Raw genomic sequence first — 23,826 nt, 5'->3', positions numbered from 1 at the left:
CTAGCAGGCCGCGGCAACCTTCAGTTCGAGAACACAACAGCCAGTAAGAAGACAAGAATCTGGCAACTTCCAGTTCGAGAACACCACAGAAGGGGAACAGGACACCACAGCCAGTAAGAAGACGAGAGTGCGGGCAACTTCCAGTTCGAGAACACCACAGAAGGGGACGGGAATGCCCTTCAGTTCGAGAACACCACACCCAGTAAGAAGACGAGAATGCTGGCAACTTTCAGTTCGAGAACACCACACAGCAAGAGAAGAATTTACTGCTGGCAACTTTCAGTTCGAGAACACCACACAGCGAATGAACTGCACACGGAAATTGTGCAGTTAAAACAAGAATACTGACAACTATCAGTTCGAGAACACCACAGCGAGAGAGGAATTACACACAGAAATTGGGCAGTGTAAGAAGACGAGAATCCTGACAACTTTCAGTTCGAGAACACCACAGCGAGGCCTCAGAGGTCGTCTGGGGAGGATGTTGTCTGCAGGGAGGAGTTGTCTCTGAAATGGGGAGGAGAGCTGCCTGCAAAACGGGAGGTCAGGTCCATCTGCGAAACAAGGGACTCAGTCACGGTGACGAGGCTATATGTAGCATGGATCTATAAAGAAAACTAAGAGGACAGCTGAACGAGATGCGCCAAGGAAGAAGGAGTAGAGGAAACATGCACCAAAGAGCAGCTGCAGCCTGCAATATGTCTCGTTCCCCTCCATGGCATCAAGGCTGATCAAGGCTGATCCTTGCAGGTGCCCCCCAGTGTGTCTTGTCCTCGTCGGTCGGCGTGTATTCGGCAGGCAGCGGCAGGCTGGTTATCCTCCCTGCCTATGTACTCCACTGAGACAATGGTGTCACCCAAGTGTGTACCAGCGGGTGGCTTCGTGACGCGCGGTTGCCTTTTTGAGCGGTGTCACCCGTCACCTTGGTGGCGCACCGAAACCTGCATACATCAGTGTAAATCCTCATTTTGTGCCCTAGCACAGCCATTGACAGGTCTGCATTTTTGGCCACCTACTGTGGGAATTTCTCTACAACACTTAAAAATAGATTGCTTCTGGCCTACTCACATCATCCCCACACTGGGTATTACCCCACAACACCAAAAACATCGCCCATTTTTGGAATCCTCACATTGTTAATTATTCCCACACCCTCCCCACCTCACTGGAGCTTCACCACTGCACCACAATAGGTCCCCTCTTGTATCTAAGTAGTAGTTTAGTATATATACATATGTATAAAATAATTTAATAGATCACTTTTTGCTCATTTGTATGCCTGCTCCTCCTCCAGGGGCAATTCAACATATGGTAGGGTATAGAACACTTTCGCACTTTTGCCCCTTTGGCAGGGAAGTGTTCTAGGGCATTCAGAACATATTTAGTAGTATATGTATATGAATATATTCCCATCTTTATTTGACCCTCTAAAGCGCCCTACATCAATATGTATAGTGTATATGCAGAACACACAAAATAGGTTCGCATTTTTTGGTTTCTAGCTATATGAGTTTGAAAAAATTGTCCCAAACATCTATTTAATAGTAGGAAGAATGTATTAGGAGCTCAGGACCATAGGGAAAGATCTTATTGTGCAGTGCATCCCTCCTCTCCTGGTGATTCACCCCCTGTGAAAATTTTTGTTGTAGGACCGGACCTTAATTGAGGCAGGGAGCATATTTCTATGTATATTTGGAGTAGATGTATCATATAGCTAGTGTTGCAGAAGTCCAGTTCGGTCCAGTTCAACAAGAAATTTTGCGAACACTGAACCAGACCTCGCGTTCGGTTCAATCATTTTGCTGAACGCTGAACCGGACGCCGTGAACGCGTTCACAGTGTCCGATTCATGTCCAGTTCAGCATTTGAACGTCGAACACATTATAAATTTACTCAATTGTAGTTGTACTAGTAGTAAGGAGTACTGGTACACTACTATGAAGCACGACCGAGTGAAAGTAAGGCAAAGCAAGACTAAAGATAAGTAAGGTCAACAGAAAGGTCATCTTTAGTCACATGAGTGAGAGGCCCAACACGAGTGGCAGCCTCAGCTGCAGCCTGGATATGCCTGTTGTGATAAGCACTTTTCAACAATTGGAGTGCCTCGAAGATATCAGGCGTGAGCCAGTTGCGTCAACTCTGATCTGTGATGCTGCCACTTGAAAAGGCCCGTTCTGCTGGAGTGGCAGAACCTTGTATGGCAAGATAATCTCTTGCCATACGGGAAAGTGTTGGGTACACCACAGAATGATGCTGGTAGGTGTGTTAGTAAATAACTACCAGTCGATGCAATGGATATAACTTACCCCCCACCAATGGACAACATCTCCCACATCTTCCAATGGAGCCGCCAAATACATGGCGAGTTCTTGACAAGGATTTGCGATGCAGTTTTTGGATGATCGACAAGCGAGAATCGTTGAGCACATCCATGAGTGGCTGTATTGTGTAGGCCTGGACTTAGAGGATGATGTAGTAGGTGTTGGCTGACATGCAGCCACAACAGGAATGTGATATTTGTCAAACTAGACTAGTGTTAGTGGCAATCATGATGCATGCAGGCCTACAGTGTTGTTGGGGTCAACAAGCTTGGGTGCAGGGCGTGGGATACGAGTGGAGCAGCATGCAGTGGGAGGCAGTGGAGTATCATCGTCGGGATCATTATACCATTGGATCTGACTGGCATCAAGAAGAGTTCCATCTGCACCCAGGCCACACTGGTCAGCCATGTTGCGAGGGGAAAAACTTAAAGAGAGTTGAGCTTACCTTGAATTTGATCCATTTTAACTTCCATTGAGTTCATGAGTGCTGAAGAATTCATGTAGCTACCCTAGAAAAAAGACGACCCGTTAACAAATACATTAGCACTAAACCAAATTAACCAAAGTCTCCATACCTTATCAGGTGCTTCCTTTGTGACATTTTGGTTAGTGGTAGCCAAATAAACCTTCACGGACCTTGGCAGTGTGGCATGGTCCTTGCAACAGGGTGTCTTACAGTACCTGGGAGCGAGCGAATCGGATTCCAAGCGAAAAAGTCGCGTGAATCAACAATCATGTTTGAGTAATCATGTTGTGTTCAGTGTATTGCGTGTATGGATGATGTGATCTTGTATCATCGGTGTGAGTGGCCTAAAATGGAAGCATACATGGTTTATTTAAGTTACGATGTCAGTGTTCAAAAAGGTTTGGACGTGTTCAACGCGTTCAAGGAATGCTGAATGCTGAACTGGACCATCGGTCCAGTTCAGCCTATACTCTGAACGTTGAACTGGACCGCAGTCCAGTTCATGAAAAGTTCGGTTCAAACCGTGGTTCAGAACCAAACCTGCGCATCACTACATATAGCTAGCCCAGAATACACATAGGATCCTTCTACAGGAACAAAAATACAGAAAATCGCATTTTTGACATTTTTGATGTTTTTCAGTATCTAACCCTTGCATCTATGATCCAACCTGTTCATATACCATTAGAATAGTATACAGTATATACTTACCTTTATGACGAAGATCAGGTCAAAATAGGTTGTAGGTTTGAGATACTGCATATGCTTGCTATTTCTACTGATAAGGGGTCAATACCTTCAAAACATCCAAATTTAATGATCAGAAACTTGGAGTACATTTCAAATATATTCAGTATCATATGTATATATTTACAGAACAATCCAACAAGAATTGAGTGCTGAGGAAGTGAAATAGATAAGAAATTGACTGTGAGAAAGTTCAAAAACTCAAAACATCGAAATAGTTAGTTGAGCAGTAGTAGGACTTTAATGCCATCAGGAAAAAGCACAGTGCCTAAGCGAGCCTATATAGTCTCTGTCGGTTTGGTAGCCTGGTAGGTAAGTCCCGGATATGTAGGTAGCGAGTAGGACACTCATGTATAGAATAGGCACGCCGTAGGATCCAGTGGTCAGTAGGCCTGGAGGACACTAGGAAAACAATAGTACGGCATTGTTATTTTCCGGGAGCCACGAAACATGAACAGTACTAGTACTAATGCTCGCACAACCAGTTAGCCACTACCACATCATATCATCCTCTGAGTCAGCTCCGCTGCGATTATCCCACTCAGCTGCCGCCGCCGCGAACTCGTCGACTGTGAAGTGTTGAGTAGCAGCACTTGGGATAGGCTCGTTGGCGACATTTCCGTGGTGTCTGGTGAGTTGTCATTAGTACTGTCATGTCAAATATCAGTGTATTACTACTTACCGTGCAACCTTCAACAGCTTTTTGCAAATCCTTGGGATAATACCAGCGTGTTTTGTACCTTCGTGAAAGTTGATGAGGAGGGTCAGGTATGTGTTGAACACCGTCGCATACTGCTCCTTGTAAAATTTTGTTTCAGTCCTTGTCCCGGTGGTCCATTCCATGACGCAGGCCTTGACCTATACATCATACAGTTGGTTGTTGTCAGCTCCGACTACTACTATGATGACTGATCCATTACTTACAGCTGTAAGGATTGCCATGATGATGCCAAAGCTCACGCCGCCAGTGCTCGCATCCATGAAATAGGCAGGGAACTTGACCCCAAGCGAGTTCTTCTTCTCGTAGCACCATTTAATCATGCCCTTTTGTATAATCTCAGCCTCGAATGCTCCCTTGCCCTCCCGATCCTATAGCAGCAATTAGCATCATGTCGGCCTCCAAAAAACACCTGCACCTTACCTTATAGGTGAAATTCTTATGGTTTTCGAGGAGTGACTTTACCAGCACTGCATTGAGGGATGTGGCTTCAGGTGTTTTGTCGTCACTGAAGCCAAACTCTGTCATAACAAGAGGCCGCATGACAGTTTTAAGTTCGCTCCGCAGACTAGAGCCTTGTGAAGTTATCTAATAGCAGCGGGTCAGCATGACATAGGTCATAGGCATCAGACCAGTACCAATTTGTAAGCGTCCTCATCATAATCAATTCTCACTCCATTTGCCCGACACGATGCAGCCCATGCTTCGCCCAACCAGTTGCGACTCTCAACATCACCTGGATAGATTGTCGAGTTAGCGAGAATAACTTGGTAGTGTCCCACTGCAAGATGTATGATGGGTGAATAGAGACGATCAAAGTCAGCACATCGAATGCAGCCACGACTGCCGCCATCACCAATTTTGACTTTCTGAACCACCTGGAGGCCTTCTACCTCTGTGAGTGGCAGAGCCGGGCGCTTCACAGCCCCCAGAGCGGCCATCAATTCAACTGGCTGTGTTTGATTTTATCAGTTGAATCCCTAGTCCAATAAAGATCATTCACCTGTTGTGCCACCATGGACTCGACCGAACTTGAAGATCCTTCACCCCTCAAGCTCGGCGGCACTCCTCTGAATGGCGTTGGAGTATCATGTGTGACTTGGCTCCTGCGTGGCCCTGCCATTGCAAAATGGTGTTCAAATCTTGTCTGTTGAACATATTTGCTCGAACTTTCACTTCAAGAACTTTCCTGCATGACGCACATTAGTATTATGGCCCTAGTTGGAGCTGAAACATTTACCATACGTGGCCCTGCCTCCTCCTCCAAGTTGCCAGTAAGCAATTGAGGATCGATCACTTGTTGCGGCTGGACCCAAGGCACCACAGGTGTGTTCAAATATGCTGAAGGGATGCTGGGGGGGACATGATGTGTCCGTGGAGTCAGTCTAGGTGGAATACGTGAGACCTGACGGTTTTCTTGGTCTGCATGTCCCACAGACGTTCTGGTAGCTTGTGCAGGGTAAGTGAGAGCACGGGCCTGATTCGTCAGACCACGGAGAGGCACTGCTGTAAAAGTGAACTGTCATGGAGGCATGTTAATGAAAATCTTGACCACAGATCTGCAGACTTACTGAATCTGTAGTCAATGGCTCATCATCATTGCCATTGGCAATGTCGCCATCATCTTCTGCATCTTCTGACTCTGGGTCCAAAGGTGCGAAGTCGTTGACCTCTTCAAGAGCCTGTCTCTGGCGGAGACCTTGAGTTGCATACTTTTGAGTCTTCCTGAGGTCTTGTGCGTGAGTTTGGTCCTCTGCAACATGTCATCTTAAGTTCTTGGTGCCAACTGAGCAAACTCAAATCAACTGACCTTGGGCGATTTTCTTGGATGCGCTGCGACGGTGACGTTGTACACGCATTGTTGGCATTTCACTGGCCGGCTGTTCACCGGTATTCCTGCGACGTGCCATTAAAAAACACAGAGAGTGCGTCAGTGGAGTCTGAAATGGTGGTTGAAGACAGAAAAAAAAAGACCTCCGATGCCACCCAATATATGCGCAGACTGGGATGTCAGACCTGTCAACCACTCTCCGAAATCTTAAACACATGCTAAAGATCATACCTTTTGAATGCCCAAGTCAGAAGACCACGTCAAATCGCCCAATAATGCCAGCTTGCAAAGATTGTGGTCACTGGCTCCCTACTACATCAGGTCTGAACAAGCACATCGCGAATTCACTTACCTGCTGCCAGAAATGGCAGGATTGCCTCCAAAACTTCAGCATCAATGTGTTTGACCTTGGTGGCGGGTTTGCAGCACCAGTCGAGGACAATTTCAATCTTGAAGATGATGAAGATCTGCATGATGCTAGACCACCAGTTGAGGACAATACAAACGAAGAAACGTACTCACCTCCACATCCGGGTTCGGTCGAGTTCGATCAAGACCATGTTCAGAGTTGCAGTGTCCAGATCGAAGAGGTCACCGATGACCCTGGTCCTGTTGGGACACGGCGCTGGGTTGAAGAGTACCCTGATGAGATGTTAGCTGGTGCACCATGTGGTCCTGCCGAAGACATTGTGCCCACCAAGTTTGACGCCATCAAGGATAACCAAGAAGCAAATGGTGAGAGTGTTTGGGGCCCTTTCAATGACGAGGAGGAATGGGAATTAGCTAGGTGGTTGATCCAAAATGTCGGGCAAAACCAAACCGACGAATTTCTAAAGCTTCCTATTGTAAGGATCATGCCATTTGAAGACAATCATCATCAAACTCACATTCATGCAGGTTCGAAATCGTGCCCAGGTTACATACCCAAATAACCGCTCCTTCTTGAAAAAAATTGACGCACTGCCTACAAAAGGACCTGAATGGCACTGTGACCTCATCAAGGTGGCAGGAGACATTATTGCCACGGATGGTGAGATGTCATCAGCTGAATTAGAACTCTGGCGGCGCGACCCGGTGGACTGTATTCGCGAACTCATCGGCAATCCAACATTCAAAGATATGATGGCTTACGCACCTGAGCATGCATTTGAGGACAGGGGAGGTAATAGCTGAATTTATGATGAAATGTGGTCAGGGGACTGGTGGTGGGACATGCAGGTTAGAGAGTTGAACCGGACCAAAGCTGTGCTGTTACTTACTAATGTTCGTTGTCCTCATGGCAGGGCAAGCTGCCGAAAGGAGCAACGATAGCACCAGTCATCCTTGCATCCGATTAAACAAACCTCTCACAGTTTAGAGGCGACAAATCTGCATGGCCAGTGTATTTGACCATTGGGAATATAGAAAAGGCCACACGCCGTCGTCCACGGATGCATGGAGCCATTTTGCTTGGCTACCTCCCAGCAACAAAGCTTGACTGCTTTAGCAAAGGAACTCGGTCCATTGCAGGGTATCGGCTGTTTCATGAATGTATGCGGAGGCTTCTACAGCCCCTGATCGAAGCCGGCAAGGAGGGTGTAGAGATGGTATGTGCTGATGGGAGAGTTCGTCGAGTGCACCCGATCCTCGCTGCCTATGTTGCCGACCATCCAGAACAGTGTCTCATTACCTGCACGAAAGAAAGTTTCTGTCCTAAGTGTCATGTTCACAGAGACAGCCGTGGTGAACCTCTGGCTTCACTCCTACGAGATGAAGCGCGCACCTTGACTATGCTGGAACACAAGCGAACAGGTCGCAGGGTACCTACCTACACACGTGAGGGGCTGCGCCCTGTGTATTGTCCATTCTGGGCAGATCTTCCTTACTCCGATATCTTTGGCGCGATCACACCCGATATTCTGCACCAATTGCACAAGGGCGTGTTTCATGATCACCTGTTGAAATGGTGCACTGAAATTGCAGGAGAAAAAGAGATTGACGAACGTTACCAAAAGATGTCCAATTATCCAGGTCTCCGCCACTTCTCGCAGGGCATCTCCCTTGTATCTCAATGGACAGGGACAGAGCATCGGGAGATGCAACGAGTCTTCATGGGTGTGTTAGCTGGGGCGGTTCAACCAACAGTTATTCAAGCAGCACGTGCCGTCCTCGATTTTATATACTATGCACAATTCCACGCCCATACATCTCAGTCTCTTGATGCCCTAGAGTCCGCGCTGCACGAATTTCACGATCACAAGCATATATTCGTGGATCTGGGGGTGCATAATGACTTCAATATTCCAAAAATGCACTCAATGCAACATTACGTGGTGTCGATCAAGTCTCGTGGCTCCGCAGATGGATTCAACACTGAATTCCCCGAACGCCTCCACATCAACTTCACAAAAAATGTGTATCGAGCAACAAACAAAAAAGACTATGTTGTGCAGATGACGAAGTGGTTAGCACGACAGGAAGCAGTGGACCAATTCATGGCTTACCTGGACTGGAGGTTGCAGAGAAAGATGGATGATGAGGAAGCCGATGGCGATGTTGACGATGTTGAAGGTGGCATAGCGCTGAATGTGGATGTACCCGAGCCACAGCCGCCAAGTGAGGGTGATACACCTTTATCTCATGTCCTGGCAGTCCGTCCTCCATTGCGCGCTCTAGCAGTTGATTATATTGCCCAGACATTTGGGGCGGTCAATTTCTTTACTGCACTCACCCAATACCTGAATCGAACTCCACCACCCCAAAATCCACCACCCCCACAAGTACCGTTGTCAGTCTGTCGTTGGGACAGGTTTGATGCTTACCGGTGTCTGTCAATCCCTTATCCACACTTGCGTGCAGTCCATATGTTGAAGTCCATGGACTGCATCCGTGCAGTGCCTTACACCCCTCCTTCTGGTCGGTCAGCTGGTTCGCCAGGACAATTTGATACAGTCCTGGTGCAAACAGAAGGTACTACTAATGTACACACTCAGGGGACTGCTTTGGAAGGTGAGCAAGTTCACTGAAACTTACTAGTAGGGTTTTGCATTGATATGGTCTTGGACACTTGTCATAGGTCTTCAAGTTGCGCAAGTCTGCCTGATATTTGACTTACCAATGCACCTGCGCACTACTGGACAGCCTTTCCACCTTGCACTCGTTGAATGGTTCAATCCCTTCCGGGCACGCGATGCATTGTTGCAGCTGCACACAGTCTCACGTTCTTATGCGGGTCAAGCTCCTCGCACTGAGGTGATCCCCATCAGTCAAATTTCTCGGAGTTGTCATCTTATACCTAAGTTCGGCACACATGTCAACCAAACGTGGAGGCGGGATTTCATCTTGGATGCATGCAAGACATTCTACCTTAATCCTTGGATAGACATGTACAGCTTCTACAAATTCCGAACTGCCTGATATGATATGTATCCTTTTGATTAATTCTGCATTATGAAGGTTTATAAAACTTGTGTAGCAAATGGTTGTATCACCCTCAGCCTTATTTTCCTCACGTGAATCGGTGGTCTCAGTCAACCGTCAGTGGAAGGTGTTGATCTCGAGTAACTGAGCTCGACGGTTGGCCTCAGTGAGTGACTTCTCAGTATCCCAACGGTGTTCAATAAGTTGTCGAAGGTATCCAACCGTCACCTCGACAATTTCTAACAAGGATGGACCATTATTCAGTAGGTATGTGCAACTAGGTCAACGACAACAATACTCACCGTTATCCTGTCGGCGTTGTTCCTCTTCCGCATCCACTCGCTCCCGGGCCCATTGCAAGTTGAGTGCATCTTCCTTCTGCTGCTTTTCTAGTTGGATGCTAGCCCACCGGCGAAGACGCGGACTGTCACAGTGACTCGAAATAAGCACATGTCAGCATTCATATATAATTTGATGTCTCTTACCGTTTGGCCTTGGTCTTGTCCTGGGGCATGTTAGCGTTGACTTGGAGAGCCTCACTGGCAGAGGGTGTGCTGGGCACAATGTCGTTGGCATGGGTGTCCGAGTCTGACTCGGAGTTGGCTGTCTGATACTTGGTGGGACATGGGCTGTTGGAGTTGTCAGCGAGTGACCAGTTTGAGAAGTTAGATAAGGTCGCACCACTTGAGAGATTTGCCTGCCATTGAAGTTAGTAATGTGGTCCAATGCGTCCAAGGAAAAAAGACGCATACTGGAGAAAAAAAATTGTGTCTACAGGTCCTACAGAGTTGAATGCTGAGTTGAGCCGCCTACAGAACCTACAGAGTCTTATTTAGGAGCGCATGATCTAAATACGCTGTACATAGGAAACGGCTGCCTACAGGGATTTCACATTTTCCTGATGGCTAGGTTAACACACATTTACACTACATCCCTTCCACCCATCCTCTACCCTCAGGGCAATATGTAGTATAGGTTCCTTAGGTAGTTTACTATCCATCCTACATAATTTTAATGAAATCTTCCACCTGTATCAGCTATAAATGTAACTTTGTGTCAAAAAAAGACAATTGTCACTTTTCACATATATGTTCTTTTGCATATCATTCAGTCAATCATTCATGGATCTTTCTAAAATTTTAATCATATCATGAAGGACATATATGAGAGGCATCCCAGGTCTCTGATCACTTATCACAGGCTTTGCTATCATATAGGCATCTAATTAATAGAACAGCCCCTTTACATTATATCTCAAATTTCCGCCCTATATCTAGCTGATCCTTAACATGAAACACATATTTGAATGTACTACTGATGATATATGAACATGGCTGATCAGATGTGCAAGGATAAGATACTGAAAAACATCAAAAATGTCAAAAATGCGATTTTCTGTATCTTTGTTCCTGTAGAAGGATCCTATGTGTGTTCTGGGCTAGCTATATGATACATCTACTCCAAATATACATAGAAATATGCTCCCTGCCTCAATTAAGGTCCGGTCCTACAACAAAAATTTTCACAGGGGGTGAATCACCAGGAGAGGAGGGATGCACTACACAATAAGATCTTTCCCTATGGTCCTGAGCTCCTAATACATTCTTCCTACTATTAAATAGATGTTTGGAACAATTTTTTCAAACTCATATAGCTAGAAACCAAAAAATGCGAACCTATTTTGTGTTTTCCCATATGTACATGGTACCTATTGATGTAGGGCGCTTCAGGGGGTCAAATGACAATAGGAACATATTCTTATATCCTCATAAACATGTTCTGAGTACCCTGGAATACTTCCCTTACAAAGGGGCAAAAATGCGAAAGTGTTCTGTACCCTACTCTATGTTAAAAGTGCCCTGGAGGAGCAGTAAGCACATCAATGGACAAAAAAAGCGGTCCATTATATTATATTATGCACATATATACCAACCTACTACTTATATATAGAGAGGGAGCTATTGTGGTGTGATGGTGAAGCTCCAGTGAGGTAGGGAGGGTGTGGGAATAATTGATATTGTGGAGATTCCCATAATGGGTAATGTTTTGGGAGTAGGTGCAAAAGTGCAGAGTGTGGGAATAATATGGGAAGCCTGATATGAAGGAGCAATCTATTTTGAGTGCTCTGGGGAAAATCCCACATTGGATGACTTTCCATAGGCAAAATAATCCAGAATAGATTATTTCAGAGCCTGAAATACATTTGCAATCATGTCAATAATTTAATCTATGCAACAATAATCCCCCATACGCTCAGTAGTCTTTAGATTTAGTCCAGTCCTCGATGGACAATCTTGCAATGCAGTACCTGCTTCTCAACAACTGACGAGGCAGAACTTTTGATGACGACGAAGGAGCTCAGGTCCTAGCTGCAGCCCTCATTTGTGGGATCAAGGTATCACGACAAGAGCGCATTGACACCCGGAACCCCCATCATTCATACCTTTGCCGACCCCAACTTCTTCCCAATCCTTGCATCAACACCCCTTGGTGGTTGGAGGTGGGCGCCGGGACAGATTGGGTGAGGCAGGCAGAGGCAGCATTGTCAGGTTGTAGTTTCATATATACGACTTGGTATTAAAGTCTAAAAAGAAGAGGGAGAAAAAGGTGTCAACAAACTTGGCAAGATGTTGACAACGCACCTTTGTGTGACCATGAGAGGTGCCACGCACATTGAGCAACACACATTACGTCAGCGAATATCACTGGCGTTAGTGGCCTAAAACGGACGAAAGTCGGATATTCAAGTCTGCAGGGGGGGGGGACCCCCCCTACAGATTAAAATAGTTTAAGGTTTGAAAATGGGGAGCAAAGAAAATATGTTTGCAAATTCAGCTCAAATGAACAGCGGCATCGCGGCACACCTTCCTAATGTAGTCAAATTTATGATATGATATTCTAATCAACATATTTCGAGCCTACGGAAAGTCATCCATTAGGTGGCCAAAAATGTGACAGTTAGGGGTGTGAGATTATTATGGGACTGTCCTGACAGGATCCTCCAACTTGTACAGGGACTGATGTATCATTGCAGTAGTGGCACGACTATGACAGACTCTCATACTTATGTATCAGTATTTTTGTGACAGTGTCATGGTTGATACATCAGAATGACAGGATGTGGTGGCACTAAGTAGTATATACTGTGGCATCAGATGTGAATCTGGACTCGCTGATACCATGTCTACACCGGAACCTGAGAGCATGCCATTCAAAACTGTGTTCTTGATCAATCTCATTGTATACAACCCTGTCAAGCCATCTACCAAGAAGAAGAAATCCGAAGAGAAAGTCAACAAGCTCAAGGAAGCAAATCTCGTCATTGCTCCAACTGCTGAAGACTACACCAATTTTCTTCGTGCAGTGCTCACAACACATGGGAAGACTGAGTACAAGGTCGCCCTAAAGAAGCCTTACAGGCGACATCACTTCTTGTTGATGGTTTCCCGCGAAGCCAAAAGGATGCAATTGACGTTGATAACGCAGCTGATTTCAATGCGATGGCCGAGAAGATCATTGAAGAACAGCCAGTAGGCAATGTCGGCAAGGTTGTTCATGAATGCGGCGCATTTTTTTCATCATTCCGCTCAAGGGCGCAACGAGATACTTTCTTGCGTGTGATACCAAGACGTTGCAGAGTTCGAAAGAGAGTGGACATTGAAACCTTGACACCACATTGTGAAAGCAGGTTACTCTGAAGTTCATCTGAGAATGCAGAGCTGTGCAAATGGCAATGTGATTTGATGTAGTTGATGTCCTCATAATTGAGACTGCGACGACAGCCTGCTGTACGTGAATTGGGACTGGCAACATTGGAGAGTGTGGCATAGAGCTGGAGAGTTTTGTATACAAGGGAATTCTGGATGCCGAGAACCTCGCAGATCTTTTTGATAGAATATCCATATACATGCATCAGCAAACTATTGATTTCGTGACAGTTCCCACACATTTGACAACTCCACACAAGACATCACACACCCTCACAACTCTCACACACATCACATACAAATGACTACAAGTCTGCCACAAGCGGACAGTAGCACACACAGCACAAGTGCACACACTGTACAAACAACACAAATTACACACTGTAACATCTTAAATTTTCGATTAAAATCATAGTTGTGGCCCTCATTAAGTGGAGCCTATCCATGGTCTCATGACATTTTTTGATTAATATCCTAATAAGTTATAAGCAAAATACTAGAAAGTGGTGGGTTAAAGAAAGTTAAGGCACAGCTTGTTTATATAAGCAAAATTGCGAAAATTCACTAAGTCTCTGCCAGCCACATCATGTGGCTTTGTTTGGCACTGCTTATATAAGCAAAAATGTGGTCAAGTCTTTCTCACTGTCTTTCTCTAACAATTTTCAAGTGATTGCCTCTCTTCTCTTCTTCTTTGATATTGTTGTTGGAGGTGGGTGGTGGTGCTGGTACTGGTGTTTTGAACTCTGGTGAGTCTTTGTCTCTTTCTTTGTGTTCAACTCTCTGACATTGTCTTCCTCCTCCTCTTTTTAGCTATCTCCCTTCCTCTTCCTCCTTTAAGTTTCGCATTTTTGCCTCTTTGGTAAGTCTTTCTCTCTCTTCTTCTCCTTCCCTCTCTGACCCCTCCTTCTAGCTCTCTTCCCTCCTCCTCCCTATAATTTTCGCACTTGTGCCTCTTTGGTAAGTCTCTCTCTCTCTTCTCCTTCTCTCTCTGACTCCTCCTTCTAGCTCTCTTCCCTCCTCCTCCTCCCTTTAATTTTTGCACTTGTTCATGTTTATTCAGCCACATGATTACATCAGTGAGCCACTCAGATATGCTTGTAAGCATGTCATGTGATTGGTACTATTCTGATTTGTAAGGACTTTCCATGACTCATCATGTTTTGTCATGATTTGTCATTATTTGTAATATTTTACTCATGTACTTTAGTAAGCAGCTGATTCAGCACACTAAAAGGCTTGGTTTGTAAGCATAATCTTACCAATCCAGTGATGACTCATTGCTTAGTAAGGATGGTTTCTAAAATGTATATAAGGACTCCATTCTCACATAATATATAAGTTTTTCCTCTTCCATTCTTTTCCCAAACCATGTGGGAATGTAGGAATTTGAAGTCAGGAGTTTTCCCACTTTCTGTCTCAACAGTGTGAGATGCAGAAGAAAGTGAAGGCCTATGAGTTGCCTTTGAAAAAAATCATATTCTTTAGTCTAGATTGATTGTATACTAGCTTACAGGGATCACCTATACAATAATCTATTGTTTTACATATTCGAGTCACATTCAGTTCAGAGAGGTTCATATTACCTACTAGGTTTAACTTAACCTGACAAAATATATACTACTCCCTTACTATCAAGAAGTGATCTAGCAAAGAAGTAATTTATTACCCTTTGGCCACCCATGAACACCACATTATCAACCGAGAAGTAGAAAATCCATTGACTGTGAACTTGAGGAGCTGGCACCTTAGTCTTAAAGAGTACAATTGTGATAGTCATTGTATTCTGTTCAACATATAAAACCCTCAAGTAAGAAGACACTGGTGTGGGTTATTTGCCTCAGATCCAATGGTCCTCTACACCAGCGTTACCACCAGCTTTACCTCAGCACTTGTACCAGCTTATACTACATAGATTATGGACCCTGTGAGATAAACATAGATGTAGATAAATCTAATCAGCACTAATAACAATCTTGTCATTGCTGGCACTGTCTGCAACATTGGGAACATTGGGAATGTCAGAGGGTGCTCGGATATAGTTCAGCAAGTTGCTCCTGCCATCACGTGCAGACCAAACTTAGCTAATCTTCGAGCTCACTATCCCTCACAGTGATGGGCATTGCAAGGTACAATCAAATATTGTTTAAGGATACAGGATATACATAAGATTATGCTAGGAAATCAACCTGACACTTCTCATGAACATATTGGTCTCCTATTCTACCTGATGGTATTCCTCAGTCAGCTAATCCAAGTCCTTTGTCACTGAACCCCACACGCTCATGTTCCAGTGTTAAAAATGTTGTATGGACCCGCCTGATTGGTACCCACCATGCCCCTGATATAATGGAAATGATGGGATTTGGTTATTAGGTTGCATTACACCCACAGTACCTCCAACTAAGTCTGCATGTTCAACTGGCCTTGATGAGAGCCAGAGAGCATTGGAGGACATCATCATCATTGTTCGAGACATCTGTAGTTCTGGTGGATAGAGGGCTGGCTTCATCATTCATGGCAGGTACAGGAGGGGTGGTAGTGAGGGGGAAATCAATGTTGGAGGCATGACTAGTACAATCTCATTTCAGAGTCTGAGTCTGGACAAAAGCCTTGCTCTTCATGCTGATGGATGGTGCAGGTCTACCACACTTTCTTTTTCCCTTATCACTATGGAGTTGCTCTAATTTTCTCCTCCCCCAAAATAACACATTGCTCATGCACCTCCTTTCTTGCAGCAAGTTTTTCATCTGTCAGTTTGTGCCAGTAACATAAACCATCTTTGAGAGCATTGTGCAAGTGCCTGAGAGCAACACTTGAGGTAATCTCCCTTGGGTTAGTGATAGCACCCTCTGTCCTACCTACAAGCTCGATGCCTCATGCACAAACGAAACTTTCGTGGTTGTGATATGCTACCTGAGGCATTTCTGTGGCTGAAACACCCTGCTTGTTAAGGATTTCCTCTGCAAAGATGTCAGCAGCAGGAGTTAAGAAGGTAATTTGAAAAATGTATCCATATTGGTGCAAATCATGTCTCGAGTTTCTTCTTTAAGGAATGTGGTCTTCCTCACACTTCAGGTGCGAATGACACCTTCCACACCTGACACAATGTAGGCATTGATGTTGACAACTATCTGTTCAGGCATAAGCTTAAACAGAGCAAGACGCACATTTTTGACAGGGTCAGACACATAGCTTTGTGGTCTGAAATTGTCATTTGGTGTGTTCCTTGTCAGACCCCAGAACACATTGCAACCAGTGCATTTTTCAAGAACTATGATCTGTGTGGTGTCAGCAAAATGACTAGATGAATCTTTGGAAAATGTACCTCAGGATCAATATTACCCATAGTCTTTGCAATTTCCATTGCAACATCCTTGGTGTAGATCTTTATTGGAGCCTTGGACATGTTTTCAACTTCGATGTCTTCCATTAAATCATCTTCCTCCTCTTGCATCATGTTCTTCCACTCACTGGACTCCTTGAGTTCCCTGGAGATGATGGCAAGTGTCTCCCTACCATCTAAGATACCTAGTACATTGTTGTTAGTCAATCACTACAATTATGGAGAACAAGTCCTTACCATCTTACTTTCAGTTGGCAATTTTGCGTCTCACAACCACATTGAACATGGAGACTTTGTGGAAACTCTTCAGCAGCTTGCCTCCCAAGAAAAATTGCTTTGACATCCACTCAAGTGAGCTATTCATGCAAAATGTGAGCTGCATAGTAAATATAAACAGCCCAAACATACATATGGTATTTTCTGCAAGGTCTGCGATGGTGGCCATATAAGCACTCCGTGTATCACCAACCTCTTTCCACATTTCAGCAGTGTGTGCTGCCAATATTTTGGGTTGCTCACCCATCCATCAAGACTTTTTCTTCTGACCTGTGGCTGGAGTACTCATTGTCAGAAAGAACACAATGGGTTTGCAGAAAGTAAAGAAAGAGCCCATGAACAAAAATTTATTAATACAAACCTACAGCCTCTGGTATTTATGAAGCACCAGCGATTAATTGAATTAGGTATAGCACCAAACTAAAAAAAATGAGGGATCCAACCATAATAAGTGGCAACAGCAAAAATTTCCAAACTGAACTAACCAAATTTGACATTGAAGCAACATATATTTACAGTATTTGAGTTTTAGTGAGCAAGAGATGAAAGCATGGCAACAGAAGCGCTCAAAGCAACACTAGAAAACAGCTAGACAGGCAAGAGAATAAGATCACAAAGCCAAATGAACAATATGCTGCATACTCACATGAATCACCTCTGCGTGTGATCAGATTGCTGTGCTATATCAAGGACACTAATTTGTTCCTCCAGAAGTGAATGAACGATGACCTGATGAAGGTTACATGCTTGTGACACTGAAAGTCCAGCATTTACAAAGCAAGTTTCTTAGTTGTTGACAGAGTAGTCAAGGCTGGCATCAATCCTCAACATAACTTCTGGTGTGGCTTCAATGCCTTGAAGGTAAGCACGAACTGTAGGAGAGAAGTTGAAGGTGGATGTAGTGATATGGGTGTAGTAGGCTGGTGGAAGGCTAAGTGGCAGATCATTTCCTGGTGGTGTTTTATGTGGTGTCCTGATCCAGGTCGGCTCTCATAATCGTCGCTGTAGTAATAATTCAAAATGTTGATGAAATCAAGCCTGTGATGGTGTCATGCATGGTATGCAACTCATACCATGACATATACACAAAAGGTGTGATAAGGAAGGTATAGTAGACTCTACTGTATCCTATCATCAAGTTACCCCATCATTTTCCCCTTATTTATTAGCCAGTATTTGTACTTTCAAACTTCACTTCCATTTTTCCATGTATTTCTATTTTGTTCTATGACATTCCATCTCTTTCTATTTTTCTTAGGCATATTCAGCCAACACTTTCTCTCAAGCCACCAAGCATGTTTGTAAGCATGTCATGTGACTGGGAAATATCATGATTTGTCATGCTTTGTAAGATTTCTAACTGTATTTATAATCTACTCAGTAAGAAGGCTGATTCAGCACACCCAATGGCTTGGTTTATAAGCAACTGCCTTACCAATCCATGTGATGACTCATGCCATGATTTACAGTGGCTCAAAAAAGTATCTCAATGTTTGTGGCTTTTCATGTAATTGCTTTCTTATGAGTCAGGATGTGAAAATATGACTAAGCCATAGAGAGGGGTGTAAAAGTTCTGCTTCCTCGCTTTAATTCTGTTCCCTACAGTGTGGGAAGCTGATGTCATCAAGTGAAGATATGGTCATTCTAATTTGGTAACTCATTGAGACACTTTTTTGACTTTGTATTTTACCAATGCTATTGTATGATTCTAGTACTTTGTGTTACCCCCCTTAGCTTTAATAACTGCTGCTACCCTCCTAGGCATACTTTCTATCAATTTCTGACACTCCTCCTTAGTAATCTTTCTCCACTCTACTACAACTCTCTCCCATAGTTCAAATAGCCCCTTTGGAGGATCTTGATAGGCAGCAAGTAGTCTTTTAAGTAATTCCCAAAGATGTTCAATGGGATTGAGGTCTGGAGACTGTGCTGGCCATGATAGAACATTGATATTATGGTCTTCAAACCATTTTGTAGCCAGTCTTGAGGTATGCTTGGATCATTGTCCTGCTGGAAGATGATGTTCTCTTCATCAATACCTGACTCCTTCATGCTTCTAAGCAGACACTCCTCTAGAATGGAGACATACTGCTCTGCATTCATCCTCCCCTCCACCTCACACAGAATCCCCACTCCATTCCATCTCATGCAGCCCTACACCATCAAGTTTCCTCCTCCAAACTTGAGTGTGCCTTTTACTTCTCTGTCTCCTAGTGGATCACCTGCTTTTTTCCACACAAATTCCTGACTATCTGACCCCAGTCTATTGATTTTGGTCTCATCTGACTAAATAACTCTTTTCCAGTCCTCAACAGTCCAGTGTTAGTGCTTCAGAGCAAAGACTAGTCTCTTCTTCCTATGAGTTGGTAAAAGAAGAGGTTTCTTCTTCTTGGTTATAGCTTTCAGGTTAGCTGCCTTGAGAGTGTTTCTTACTGTTTGGGTGGAGACAGTGGAGGGGATGATGGAATTAATGAATTTGGTGGCTTGAACAGCATTTGAAGCTTCTCCAGATAGAATACAGTGAACAATAGCCCATATTGATATTTTCTTTATTTGGATTAGATTTCTTGATGACCCTAGCAATAGTAGCCCAACTTAAACCAGTTTTGGAAGCAATCTGCCTAGTAGATAGACCAGAGAAGCTGAGAACAAGGATATTATCCTGTTGAGTAGAGGAGATAGACTTCATGAGGATTATGGAGAATTTCATGCTCTAGCTTGCACTTATATAGATGTAAGATATTACAGTCAGACCATATTATTGACATAACACCATTTTTTTAGATATTTAGTCATAACATTTTGTCTAGGTAACCTGATTTTGCTAAATTTTTATAAAGTCAAAAAAGCGTCTCAATGAATCACCAAATTAAAATGACCATATCTTCACTTGATGACATCAGCTTCCCACGCTGTAGGGGATGGAATTGAAGCGAAGAAGCAGGGCTTTTCCACCCCTCCCTATGGCTTAGTCATATTTCCACGTCCTGACTCACAAGAAAGCAATTACATGAAAAGCTACAAACATTGAGACACTTTTTTGAGCCACTGTATCATGCTTTGTAAACTACACTGTATTTATAATGTAAATTAGTAAACAGGCTGACTCAACACACCAAATGGCATTGTTTGTAAGCACATTCTTACCAATCCATGTGATGATTCATGCTTTGTAATCAGGGCCTCCAAAAGGTATATAAAGAGCCCAATTTTGCCATGTAAGAAATGGAGCACTTTCCACCTTCACTCATCTCAAACGGTGTAAGATAATGTAAGAACCTAAGTACAGGCAAATCAATAGCCTCAAAGTAAGACTAAGAAACATTTATTCAAGTTATATACTACCTTACAGGGGTTGATTATATAATTAACTAACAGCTAATCTAGCTGAGTTTAACCTATACTTTTTTCCTCTCTCTTTTACAGGAAGGGAGACACGATTCACGCTACACGATTCATGCTACATGATTCACGAACATGCTAAACTCTCAGACAGAATTCAAACCATAGACTCAGTATACAGATTCAATTGTTTTGAACTGACAAGGAAAGAAGGTATGTATTTTTAGATCCTAGGCACTGATATCAGTATCCCTCAGTCTGATATAATGGACTGATTATTATAAGTACCTAGACACTGATATCAGTATCCTAAGTATGAACATGAGCAATCTGAGTACGGCAGGATAAGAAATAAGTGACTCACCCTTGGTCTGATATAATGGACTGAGGGAAGAGTGGGACAATGAGAAAATGGACATATATAACAACTCCGTATTCCAAACACATACTCTGATGTGCTGTGGCTGTGTCGCATCTCACGTGCTCCAACATGTATGTATATTAGCCATTATATACCTAATAGAACATACTTGACCACTTTGATTTGCTACCAGCTACCATTAGGCAATCAGTTCTATTAAAACAATATAATTTGCATTTTTAATGATTTTGTGCATCATCATACACTGTACAAGGGCCTACATACTCATATATATGCTACACACTGTCTAGATGACATTTAAACACAGTCTCGTAGCTCCAGGAGGCCGATGGTTTGATTTCATAGGGATAGGGGATATATGAGAAGATTGGTGTTCTGGAGGATTAATCAAACATATATTCAAGATCTGAGGGTTGGAACACATGTAATACACCTATAGGTAACCAGTGGTGCACAGCTAGTGCTGCCAGAGTCCAGTTCAGAACTTCAGTTCAAATGCAAACCCTTCCGAACCAGACTGTCCATTCGGTCTGATGTGGTGAAAGAAATAGTAGTCAGCTAGCTATACCAATAAACCTACTAAATCCTAACGGGCACAAGTGCAGTACATCGACCCAAGGGGACTGCTATTGAAGCACTTCCTTCTGATAGTGTGAGGGAAGAGAAGGGAAGGAGTTATGATCTGAGACCAAGATGTTCCGACCGACTGATGTTCCGAGTCCGAGGTCTGGGAGTGTCTGATGCAATGAGGTTACTGACAGTATGTCCAATGCAAGATGTCTGATGCAAGATGTCTGATGTGAGACACCTGATATGAGATACCTGATATGAGTAGAGAAGTCTGATGCTGACAGGAGCAGCAGGTAAGGCTAGGCCGAGGTAAGGAGAGTCTAGGTATAACTAGGTATGACAAGGTAAAATTAGGTATAGGTTGCTGAGGCAAGACTACCGGTGTAGAGACTCGCGTTTCTGCAGGCACATATGGGCACCTTTCGCACCTTTTCACAACTCATGACAATTGGCCTTCAATGCACAACTTGCACCATCAGCTGTATTCGACTTCTATCATGTCCCTAGTTGTTTTACACATAACGCGCAGCTTTCCCGCTGTCTTAATAACCGAGGGTCTTATATAAATACGTGTAAGAATGTAATGACACCACAATTACACTGGATAAGACTTCTTGCCAGTCCTCGATTAACACGGTCTACGACTTTTCTTCTTTCGTGGTAGATAACGTGTGAGTTCTTGGGAGGCTCGCTAAACCAATCAGTCAGATTAACTTAGCCGGAGCTTTATTATCTCTGATTGAAACTATGGGATTGTCTAGGATATACCGTCTAGACACTTGAACTGGTTTCCTGAATATACGGTTAACTGTTGAGAAGCTGGTCTCAAATGTGACTACGTGGACCAAAGCTCGTGTTGGTCAATATACAAATACCTGGTGAGAACGCTGGTCTCACAAATAACAACAATGACAAATAAAAAAACAATGACAAATAACAACAATGACCAAAGCTCGTGTTGATCAGTATACAAATACCTGGTGAGAACGCTGGTCTCACAAATAACAACGTTGACCAAAGCTCGTGTTGGTCAGTAAACACTACGTGGTGAGAACACTGGTCTCACAAAACTGGGTTTCTATCGCGAGAAACTTACGTAATCTCAAGGGAAACACTTTCCCTGCACTTGCCTGGACAGTTCTTACAAAGGAAATGGGCTTTGTAAGCAGCAATTTGTTCAGACTGAAGCTTCTTAGGTGAGAGTTCAATTTGCTCAAGTGGGAGATTCTTGAATGCAACAAGTGGGAGATCTATTTTTTTGGGGGAGAATGGGCTCTCCTTATATACATTTTGTGTGGGAATATTATGTAAGTAAAAAGGTGATGTAATGACTTCAGAATGTGAGAAGAATATTCCAAAAACTGGAGCAGAATGTTCTAGCAGGTGCAAAAGAACATTCCAGAATATTCATGGTGGGATAATGACATCATTCTGAGTCACTATGAGTCACTATGAGTCATTATGAGTCATTGGAATGTTCTAGCAAATTCCATGGAACATGACATCATTATGACATCACTATGATATCATATCTTTCAACCAAAATACCTGCAGGAGTGTAGGTGAAGTCCTATGACATCATTATGACATCATACCCTGTAGGTACAATTTTATGAAGCATCTGATTAGTCAGAGCATCCTAATAGAAAAGTAAAGTAAAGAAACACTAGAGAAAACAACTCAGAAATAATGGAACAAATAATAGTACACAATAGCGCGGGCTTTTTAGATAGGTTTTTGTTAGGCTTTGAACTTTTCTCTATGGGTTTCTCTAGCCAAAGTGAATAAGCCAAATGAAAGGCAATACATTAACCTTCATTTTGCTTCTCATATCAACTAGGTCATTATGTGATTCCCATCTCACATATGACTTTTCTTCAAAACATGGTGGATTCATGAATCACTGAGGGAAAACTGAAACTATTGGACCAAGGTTTGATACCAAGGTATGGGTTGACTAGTCTGAGGACTAAGCTAACAGACTTTGTCTTTTAGGGGGATACCTAGTAGTCATGTCCATGCATGATTCCCAAATCATGCAGGACACCGCGAAACGCGCCATAGGCGCAGTACTTTCCCACACAACGCGCAGCATTCCCACACTGCGCACCTTGCGCGCTTTCTCGCGCTTAAGCGCCCTGCAAGCGCCCTGCATCGCCCTGAATCGCCTATCATCCAGGAACGTCCCTCTATGTCCACCCACCTCATTGGTACGTCATATGCCTTGCCTTGTGGTTTGTAACAAGCATTGCAGCACTATTACATGTCATTACATATTTTTAGCGCTTACTGCTCCTATCCCTTCCGCTTCCAATGTGATTTCCATAGTATAAAGTTGCTGACTTACTACTCCATCATTATTACTCCCCTTTGCTGTACTTCCCTCGCTATTGGGTTTTACTTTAAAGTAGTAGTCACCACTTGGGCGCACTTTGTGTTTCCAATGGTTATCGTTATCCGCCTATACTAGACCTTTATCCGCACTCATTATAACACTTGCTCTGCATTTGCACTCGCTTTGCACATCCGCTTCCTTATCCGTTTCCTTATCCGGTATTTTCCGCACAACGCGCGCCTTAGTGCTCACGTTCCCACGCTCGCGCTTACCTTAGTGCGCTCTCTCGCGCTTCGCACTCACTTCACTTTTCTTCTTGTGCTTTTGCGCATCCATCGCACTTCAAGGGTCTTTCTTTCATCTGGTTCTGTGTTCAGTAGCAGTCCCCT

General features: G+C 43.7%; 5 protein-coding genes across 5 annotated transcripts; 1 reads left to right on the top strand and 4 right to left on the bottom strand.

Annotated features, from left to right (window-relative positions):
• Nucleotides 1-3,941: 3,941 nt before the first annotated feature.
• Nucleotides 3,942-5,290, bottom strand: DFJ58DRAFT_803763 (uncharacterized protein). The gene is made up of 6 exons (XM_041390980.1): nucleotides 5,256-5,290; nucleotides 4,891-5,205; nucleotides 4,676-4,840; nucleotides 4,459-4,623; nucleotides 4,217-4,392; nucleotides 3,942-4,162 (listed from the first exon to the last, which is right to left on the bottom strand). The coding sequence occupies exons 1-6, from the start codon at nucleotides 5,268-5,270 to the stop codon at nucleotides 4,027-4,029; spliced, it is 972 nt and encodes a 323-aa protein (XP_041240522.1). The 5' UTR covers nucleotides 5,271-5,290; the 3' UTR covers nucleotides 3,942-4,026.
• Nucleotides 5,291-6,358: 1,068 nt separating this feature from the next.
• On the top strand, nucleotides 6,359-9,479 carry DFJ58DRAFT_717701 (Zn-finger domain-containing protein; the record flags this gene model as incomplete). The annotated part of the gene is made up of 9 exons (XM_041384388.1): nucleotides 6,359-6,772; nucleotides 6,800-6,928; nucleotides 6,981-7,245; nucleotides 7,279-7,301; nucleotides 7,367-7,399; nucleotides 7,436-8,476; nucleotides 8,516-8,850; nucleotides 8,872-9,071; nucleotides 9,139-9,479. 9 exons carry the CDS (start codon nucleotides 6,359-6,361, stop codon nucleotides 9,477-9,479), a joined length of 2,781 nt encoding a protein of 926 aa, XP_041240521.1.
• Nucleotides 9,480-13,035: 3,556 nt separating this feature from the next.
• Nucleotides 13,036-13,431, bottom strand: DFJ58DRAFT_665061 (uncharacterized protein; the record flags this gene model as incomplete). The annotated part of the gene is made up of 1 exon (XM_041382481.1): nucleotides 13,036-13,431. One exon carries the CDS (start codon nucleotides 13,429-13,431, stop codon nucleotides 13,036-13,038), a length of 396 nt encoding a protein of 131 aa, XP_041240520.1.
• Nucleotides 13,432-15,856: 2,425 nt separating this feature from the next.
• DFJ58DRAFT_665028 (uncharacterized protein) lies at nucleotides 15,857-16,063 on the bottom strand (the record flags this gene model as incomplete). Its single annotated transcript, XM_041382478.1, has 1 exon — nucleotides 15,857-16,063. A coding segment is annotated over one exon (207 nt), but the record flags the coding sequence as incomplete, so codon positions are not given.
• Nucleotides 16,064-16,260: 197 nt separating this feature from the next.
• Nucleotides 16,261-16,977, bottom strand: DFJ58DRAFT_731411 (uncharacterized protein; the record flags this gene model as incomplete). The annotated part of the gene is made up of 3 exons (XM_041386032.1): nucleotides 16,261-16,467; nucleotides 16,515-16,717; nucleotides 16,941-16,977. The coding sequence occupies 3 exons, from the start codon at nucleotides 16,975-16,977 to the stop codon at nucleotides 16,261-16,263; spliced, it is 447 nt and encodes a 148-aa protein (XP_041240518.1).
• Between the last annotated feature and the right edge of the window lie 6,849 nt (nucleotides 16,978-23,826).

The sequence above is a fragment of the Suillus subalutaceus genome, assembly GCF_016647625.1.
Source record: "Suillus subalutaceus strain FC151 chromosome Unknown DFJ58scaffold_105, whole genome shotgun sequence".
Classification (NCBI taxonomy): Eukaryota; Fungi; Basidiomycota; class Agaricomycetes; order Boletales; family Suillaceae; genus Suillus; species Suillus subalutaceus.
The sequence above is the reverse complement of the archived record's forward strand: the minus strand, read 5'-3'. Positions and strand labels throughout refer to the sequence as shown.

What these genes read in the sequence shown, in the direction of transcription:
- DFJ58DRAFT_803763 (XM_041390980.1), bottom strand. An exon ending in ATGAGGACGCTTACAAATTG is followed by an intron (nt 4,841 to 4,890) that starts GTACTGGTCTGA and finishes CGCTGCTATTAG; the next exon opens with ATAACTTCACAAGGCTCTAG. An exon ending in AAGCTGTTGAAGGTTGCACG is followed by an intron (nt 4,163 to 4,216) that starts GTAAGTAGTAAT and finishes ACAACTCACCAG; the next exon opens with ACACCACGGAAATGTCGCCA.